At 38.5% G+C, this 8,948-nt stretch overlaps 1 protein-coding gene across 1 annotated transcript in view; it reads left to right on the top strand.

Annotated features, from left to right (window-relative positions):
• Positions 1–8,948, top strand: part of Ppm1d (protein phosphatase, Mg2+/Mn2+ dependent 1D) — a 44,355-nt gene that overhangs the window by 403 nt on the left and 35,004 nt on the right. The window contains 1 exon segment of the mRNA XM_015495371.2: positions 1–297. This exon segment is cut by the window's left edge and continues 41 nt beyond it. Within this exon segment, the coding sequence (XP_015350857.1) occupies positions 1–297 (297 nt within the window).

The raw sequence follows: 8,948 nt of genomic DNA on the forward strand, positions 1-8,948 counted from the left end.
CAGGCAGCGAAGTGTCGGGGAAAGGCCCAGCGGCGGCAGCCCGAGACGCTCGCGACCCTCCCCCGGACGCCGGGGCCTCACCAGCGCCCGGCCGCTGCTGCCGCCGCCGTTCCTCTGTTGCCTTTTTCGCGGTGTGCGACGGGCACGGCGGGCGGGAGGCGGCACAGTTTGCCCGCGAGCACTTATGGGGTTTCATCAAGAAGCAGAAGGGTTTCACCTCGTCGGAGCCGGCGAAGGTTTGCGCTGCCATCCGCAAAGGCTTCCTTGCCTGTCACCTCGCCATGTGGAAGAAACTGGGTAAGTTCCCTGGCTTATTTGGCGCCCGTCTCTTTTTTTCAGGCACTTGAGGGCTTTTGTAGTATCTGCACCGCGTGGGCCCCCAGAGAGAAAGTGGTGGGAAGGAAGACTCTGCTTGGGCTTGTAGCGCTTTTTACGGAGGAGGTCAGGGCACACAAAAGTGGCCTTGCCAAAGATAGAATTGCTGTCTCCCTGAAACCGCTTCTCGCTTTATTTCCACCCCTGAGAGATCAGGGGGAAGCAGTCCTCTCCCTTTGCTAATTCGCTTTCGTGGTGGCCAAAGAAAGTGTTTGAAACCCAGCGCCAGGTTTTGATCAAAAGATAAATCGGAAAGACGTTCCTATGTGGGTCAGGCTAAGAAAGCGGGAAATGGCAAAAATCGTACCATTTCCTTACAATCTGTCATAATTTTGCTCTTGATGAACTTATCCCTCTCGGTTGCCTCCTATCGGCGGTGTCATTTCTCTCGGAGTAAAATTAGTAAAAGCTAATTTAGAAGGACTGAAATGTAATCATCCGGCAGTTTTAAAGTCTTTTTAGAAAACAATGTTTTTAGTTGTTGATAGATCTTTATTTTATTTATTTATATGCGGTGCTGAGAATCGAACCCAGGGCTTCATACATGCCAAGGCAAGTGCGCTACCGCTGAGCCCCAGCCCCAGTTTTAAAGTCTTGAAAGGAATTCTGTTGTGATCATAAGATGTTTTAGGAAAACATGAAAAGAAAAAAGAGTGGAACGTGTTGTTACCTTTTAAACTGGCCCCTGCTGGGGGTGCGTCGTTAACTTGTTAGGACTTTTTGTTTGGTAGGTGCCTTACCTAAGTGCTTTCAGATAGTTTTCAACAGTTCTTCATTAAAAGCACTTTTATACGATGTAATACCTGTCAAAGTAACAAAGCTAAGGAGTTACTGTATACCAAATGGAAATAGAGACCTTAATTTCTAAAAATTCGGTGTAGTAGTTTCATCTAAGTTTCAAATGTTTGTAAAGCAACCTGTATTTCTGTACACAGCATATATCATTGCACAGAATTATAGCTGCTTATCTATTGCTGTGAATAAATGGCATGCAAGTTTGTTAGAGAAAAGAAATGATACTCTTTTGTCATTAAAAACAACCTTTGTGGGGCTAGGGTTGTGGCTCAGTGGCAGAGCACTTGCCTACCATGTGTGAGACACTGGGTTCGACCTTTAGCACTTGCATACAAAAATAAATAAAATAAAGGCATGATGTCCATCTGCAACTACAAAAAATATTAAAGCTTTGTTTATGATAGCATAATAAAGTTGCTCTATATTCGGCAAAGAGAAAAGAGTGTTACAGAATTGTAAAACAACATTTTTAGAAAGGTATTATTATAGAGTTGTAGACTAGTTAGTTTCAAAGTCTGTTTTCCATTTGCTTGGCCTTTTTGCCAAGAAATATTTGATTGACTTAAAGACCAACCACTAGGCCTTTTGGAGGAGGTTCCCATCCAATCCCAGGGGCTCCCATTACAGATTTATTTATTTAATGGGCAATAGAGCAGAAAGCACTGGTAGTATATTCTAGAAATATATCATCATTGACTGCAGGGGAACTAGAGATGGACAGAAAGGCAACAAAACAAAATAGGGGGAGATTTGACACACAAAGAACTATTTAGAGTCCTGTTTATTTTCAGTACACTTTTAGCAATGTAAATTTACCATATGTTTGAATTTTAAGAATTAAAAAATCTTTTAAACTTTGCTCCTTGAACTTTTTTTTCTTGTTACTGAGATTGAACCCAGAACTGACTGAGCTAGATCTGCAGCCCTCCTCCCTGCCCTTTTATAAACAATTCTGTAGTTTGTGGAGACTTGAATCTTTTTTTAAATTTTTATTTTTTAATATTTATTTAATTATTTTGTGGTGCTGGGGTTGAACCCAGTGCCCTGTGCATGCAGGGCAAGCACTCTACCAGCTGAACTATATATCCCCAGCCCCTGATCTCCAGCCCTTTTTAGTTTTTACTTGAAATGTAAAAAGGGCTGGGGGGAAGAGCTTCTCCTCTGGTGAACACAAGCTCTACCCCTGAGCTATACCCCCATTGCCTTAGGCATTTTTTAAGGAAGCAGGGGCCATACTATTAAATGTGTGTATTTTTTTTTTTTTTTAACATGTACATACTTTTTTTGAATCAAGCTTCCAATGATGAATGGTTTGGAGCCTTGCACTATACTTGTACTAGAGACACATGCCTTGTACCATGGCTAAACCATCCTTAAGACTTAAATAAAAAAAGAATATTCTGAGTGTATTCTTCACATAGGAAGTGCCGAAAATTGTTTAAGTTCACAATTTTTCAGCACATTTTCTTTTCTCCCTCTCTCTCTCTCTCTCTCTCTCTCTCTCTCTCTCTCTCTCTCTCTTTTTGGTAGTACTCTGTATTGAACCCAGTGCCAGTTATGTTCCCAGCCTTTTCTTTTTTGTTTTGAGATAGGGAACAGAATTTTGCTAAGTTGTGAAGGCTGGCCTTGAACTTGCAAATCTTCTGCTTCAGCCTGTGGAATAGCTGGGATTATAGGCATGTGCCTTCACAACATCTTATTATACTTTTTCTTTTGGTACCAGGGATTGAAACAAGGAGTGCTTAACCACTGAGCCACATCCTCAGCCCTTTTTATTTTGAGACAGGGTTTCATTAAGTTGCTTAGGGCCTCGACAAGTTGCTGAGGCTGGCCTTGTACTTGGAATTTTCCTGCCTCAGCCTCCCAAGTTGCTGGTGTTACAGGTGTGTGCCACTGCCCCCAGCTACTGTAATCTTAAATTATTAAGGACCCCAAAAAGATTTTATTTTTGTGGGCTACATTTAATATTTCCCAGATGAGAAATTTTAAAAAATTCTATTTTAAAACAATAATAAACTGTATATAAATGTTTTTCATGAAAAAATCACTTTATTTCAAAATAAGTAATATTAGTGAGAAGAATGGCATTGTTTTATATTTTGCAGTCTTTTTAAATTTTCAGCCTAATAGAAGACAGCTGAACTTTAATATCTGCTTCTGCACTTAGTCTCTTGTGCTGTTTGATTGAAGTATATAAACAAAAAAGCAAATTCACACACATATGTGGGATGGTAAAGGGATATTTTTGGTGCCAAAGTGGTTGTTTCTGTAATGTTTGTCAAATGGGAATCTGAAATCTCATTACTGAACTTTGCATATTCTTACATTAAGATCTATTGGTCTTTCACTTTGAATGAATCTTTTACTCACGTGTGATTTTGTGACATGTTATATTAGTCATTTGGAAAATAATGGTGCACTGAGTTAGAAATATCTTCTGAATGTTGATGCATTTCATTATATAATAAATTGAAAAAAAATCACATTTGTTTATATCACTGATTTCTTCAGAAAAATCTTTATTGAGAAGGTATCCAGTTAACTGGTGAAGATGTATATTCCAGAATTGAGGTTTTTTTTTTTTTTTTTTTTAATACTTATTTTTTAGGTGTAGATGGACACAACACAATGCCTTTTATCTATTTATTTTTTTTGGTGCTGAGGATTGAACCTGGGTCCAGCCCGTGCTAGGCGAGCGCTCTACCGCTCAGCCACAATCCCAGCCCCAGAATTGAGTTTTTAAAGCAACAATTAGAAATTTATCACTGGCAATAGATACTGTCAGTTTGTATTGAAGCAAAAAGCTCACTTGGTTTGTTCTGAAGAAAACATACACCAAAAAACTAAGTCTTATTAATACAGTTCATTATTCTTTCAGGTAAAAATGATGGTCCATGGTTAGGGCATAGTTAGGGGTTGCTCAGTGGTAGTGTTTTCCTGGCATGTGGGAGGGCATGGGTTTAATCCCCAGCATTTAAAAGAAAAGAAAAAAAAAGTATGGTTAGTTAATTTCATGATCACAAATGCTTTTCTTCTAGACAGCATGTTATCTAACAGAAGCCTATTATTGTACTCCTGTTTTTTGTCATATTGAATATTAAAGACATGTATTCATGGGTTGAAGTTTTTTCAGGGGGGGGGTTGATTTTATGATTCTGGGGATTGAATCCATAAGTGCTTTACTACTGAGCTATATCGCCAGCCCTTTTTATTTTATATTTTGAGACATGGTCTTGCTACATACCTGAGTCTGGCATCCAACTTGCCATTCGCCTGCCTCAGTTTCCAGAGTTGCTGGGATTACAAGCTTGTACTGTGGCACCTTGCATGGGTTGAGGTTTAATAAAATTAAGTTTTAGCCAGGTGCATTGGTGTATTCCTGTACTCCTAGAGACTCAGGATGCTGAGGCAGGAGGATTGCATGTTTAAGGCCCGCCTCGCAATTTAGACCTTGCCTCAAAATAAAAAATTAAAAGGCTAGGATGTTGCTCAGTGGTAAAATCCCCAGTATTTAAAAAAGAAAAGAAAATTGTGTCAGGGACTTTTTTTTTTTTTTATGTTTCCTAGGCTTGTGTCAAATTTGGTGATCTTCCTCCCTTAGCCTCCTGGGTAGCTTGGATTATAGGATTGTACCATCATACCCAGCTTCATTAGGGACATTCTTAAGTGAAAATGGTTTGCTTTTTTTTCTTTTAACTATAAGTGGGTAGCTATGAAGAATAAAATGATTACTAACTCATTTTGGTGCCACTGTCTGAATTGCCAAGGCACTAGCAGTATTACCAACCATTGCTTTTGTACCATCAGTGCGAATGTCTATACAATGAACAGGGCGAATGAGCTCTTAAAATTGTTATGAAAATAACCTGGGCTCTGTGATGCATGCTTATAATTGCATTGACTTTAGAGGCTGAGGCAAGAGGATTCTAGGCCAGCCCTGGCAATTTAGTAAGATCCTATTTTTTTAAAAAAAATATTTTTAGTTGTAGATGGACACAATACCTTTATTTTATTTATTTATTTTTATGTGGTGCTAAGGATTGAAACCAATGCCTGACATGTGCTAGGCAAGTGCACTACCACTGAGCTACAACTTCAGCCCGAGAGCCTATCTTAAAATAAAAAATATAAAGGTCTGGGGATGTAACTCAATGGCAAAGTACTACTGGGTTCAATCCCCAATACTGCCAGAAAAAAAAAAAAATCCAAAACTACAAAAATAGTTTTGGCCTTAAAGAATCACTGTAAAAATCACAGACTGCTGTGAAATGCCGATATGCTATAGTGTCTGCCTCTTAGCTAAATCTTGAGGTTCTTAGGGACAAAGATAATTGCCTTATTCATCTTTAATTCTTTTGCCCTGGTGCTGGGAGTCAGACCAAGGGCCTCTGTCAAGCTAGGCTAGTGCTCTATCACTGAGCAAAATCCACAGCCCCTAAAATAATGGTTTTTTTAGCCTTTTTAAAAAAAATTTGTTTAGCCCCCTTTCTTGATGGTTTAAAGAGGATGGTGAACATAGTGCAACTTGTAGCTGTGTATGATAGTCTTATCAAGAGAGCCAAAAGAAAGTGAGGCATGATGGTGCACGCCTGTAATCCCAGCTACTCAAGAGGCTGAGGTAGGAGGATCACATTTTTAAGGCCAGCCTCAACAACTTAAGTGAGGCCCTAAGCAATTTAGTGAGACCCTGTCTCAAAATAAAAAAATGAAAAGGGGGAGGGATGTAAATCATTGGTAAAGTACCCTTGGGTTCTATACCCAGTATTCCCCCTCCCCACCCCCAACATGTGCACACATGCACACACAAAAATGTTACCTGAGTGCATTGTATCTCATCCTTCCACTCCCCATGAGATGCAACTGCTGCCTCAAATTCAGTGTTTATCATCCTCATTTCTTCATAATGTTATTGTGTCACTGCATATCTAAAGAATATATAGTACCTTTTGCATATTTTTTATAACTTAAATGACACCTTACTATATGTATTCTTGTCTGTCTTGCTTTTTTGGTTCAGTATAGTTTGTGATTCCTTCTTGTCGATACATGTAGCTCAGTTTGTTTTCATCTATGGATAGTATACATACAAATATGGTGCTCATTTATTGTATTCCCTCCTCTTTTTTTGAAAAGAGGTCTTGCTTCCTTGCTTACACTGTTCTGGAGCTCCTGGACTCATGAGATCCTCCTGCCTGAGCCTCCCGAGACTCAAGTGCTGAGACTACAGGTGCATGGTACCACGCCTAGTTCTTTGTATCCTCAATGAATATTTAGTTTTCCAACCATTTATAATGAAAAACATATCTGTAACCACTTTCATAATATAGCAATGGAATTGAGTAGTTTTTATGGAGACCATATATTTTACAAAGCCAAAAACATTTCTCTGTCCCTTAGAGAAAAGATTTGCTGACTCTGTTCAGAACAATTGTTGCATCATGGAGTGTGCACATCTTGAACTTACTAGCTATTGCCAAATTGCCTTTCAAAGTCTTTGCACCAGTTTACTCCTGAGAAGTATAGGACAGTATATAGTTCTTCCACCTTCTTGTGAATAATTGAAGTTGTCAGACTACATATTATTTCATTCTGCTGGATATGAAATTGTATCTCATTGTGGTCTTTTTTTTTAATATTTTTTTTTTGAATTTTTTAATATTTATTTATTTCTTAGTTTTCGGCAGACACAACATCTTTGTTTGTATGTGGTGCTGAGGATCGAACCCGGGCCGCACGCACGCCAGGCGAGCGCGCTACCGCTTGAGCCACATCCCCAGCCCCTCATTGTGGTCTTAATTTTCATTGTCCTGATCACTAATTGAGATTAAGCACCTTTGCTTATATAAGTAGGACTTTTTTTTGTGTGTGTGCTGGGGATTGAACCCAGGGGCGCTTAACCACTGAGCCACATCCTCAGCCCTCTCTATCTACCTACCTACCTACCTATCTATCTATCTACCTACCTACCTCCCTATCTATCTATCTATATTTTGTTTAGAGACAGGGTCTTGCTGAGTTGCTCAGGGCCTTACTAAGTTTCTGAGCCTGCTTCAAACTTGCAGTCCTCCTGACTAAACCATCTGAGCCTTTGGGATTGTAGGTGTATGCCACTGCACCTGTCTGTGTTTTCTTTTTATGAGACACCTTTAAATCTTTCTGTTCATGTTAATATTTGAATTGTTTTCTGTCTGATTTGAAGAAGTACTTTATTTCAGAGGAAGTTCTTTATGTATTTCAGGTACTAATTCTTAGTTACAGAGGTTGCAAATTAGAATTTTAGTCAATTTTATGTTTATTAATCAATAAAAGATTTTACATTTAATATAGTTTTGTTAATCATTTCCTTCAAATTTCATGCTTCTTTTGAGTTCTATTGAAGAAAATTTTCTATATTTTTTATTTTACAGAAAAAAATTTTGACACTGGGAATGAAGCCTTAAGTATGCTAGGCAAACATTCTATCATTGAGCTACTTATCCAGGTCTTTATTTTTTCAGCTTATCAAGTTATATTTTGAAATGGGGTTTTCCTAAATTGCCCTGACTTGTCTTGAACTTGTGATCTTCCTGCCTCAGCCTCTTGAGTAACTGGGATCCCAGGCATGTTCCACCATGCCCAACTTTTTTCTGTACTTCAAAGTTACAAAAGATATTTTTGTGTTCTCTTCTAAAAGATATGTAGTATTGCTTTTCACAATTAAGTCCTCTTATTTTATCTGGGAGTGCTGGCACATACCTGTAATCCCAGCAAGTATGGAGACTCAGATAAAAGGGTTACTGGAGAGCAGCCTGGGTAACTTAGGGAGAACCTGCCTCAAAATGAAATTTAAAAAAAAAGAGCTGGGTCTATAGTTCAGTGGTCGGATGCTTGCCTAGCATGTGTAAGGCCCTGGGTTCAAACCCTAGATCCACAAGAAAAAAAAAGTTAATCATTTTTGTTTTTTGTCATCTATTTATGTGTGTGCTGTTCAATATAGTACCCACTGGCTGCATGTGACTACTTAATATTTAAGAAAGAAAGCTTTATTGAGATATATCGTACATACAATACATGTTACATTTTAAAGCATACCATTTGGTAGGTTTTTTATTTTATTTTTTGGTTGTAGATGGACACAATATCTTTATTTTATTTATTTAATTTTTAAATTTTTATGTGGTGCCAGGGGATCAAACCCAGTGCCTCACACATGCTAGGTAAGCATGCTAGGTAATCACTCTACCACTGAGCCACAACCCTAGCCCCCCAATTTGGTAGTTTTGACACATGTAAGAGTGTGTGTGTGTGTGTGCGCACATGTGCCTGCCATACCAACATGATAATATAATAAATATCTTTCACTACCAAAAGTTTTCTCTTGCCTGTTTATAATCACAGTTGACTCTCCATATCCACAGGTTCTATATCCTCAGATTTAGCCAAGCATGGATCAGAAATATTTGGGGAAAAAAATGCATGTGCACTCAACATGTACAGATTTTTTTGTCATTATTCCCTAAACAATACAGTATAAATACTATTTACATGGTATTTACATTGTGCTAAGTGTTGTAGGTAGTCTAGAGAAAAGATATGGGAGGATGTGCATAGGTTATATGGTACTTTATATAAGTGCCTAGAGCATTTGTAGAGATTTTTGGGGATTTTTGGGGGATTCTGGAACCATTCCTCCTCAGATACCAAGGGATGACTGTACTCCCCATGTTCCACAGCTTACATTCATAGGTAACCACTGCTCTGTAGATTATTTTGCCTTTTTTTTTTTTTTTTTTTTTTTT

This window comes from Marmota marmota, unplaced genomic scaffold (assembly GCF_001458135.2).
Source record: "Marmota marmota marmota unplaced genomic scaffold, marMar, whole genome shotgun sequence".
In the NCBI taxonomy this organism is placed as follows: Eukaryota; Metazoa; Chordata; class Mammalia; order Rodentia; family Sciuridae; genus Marmota; species Marmota marmota.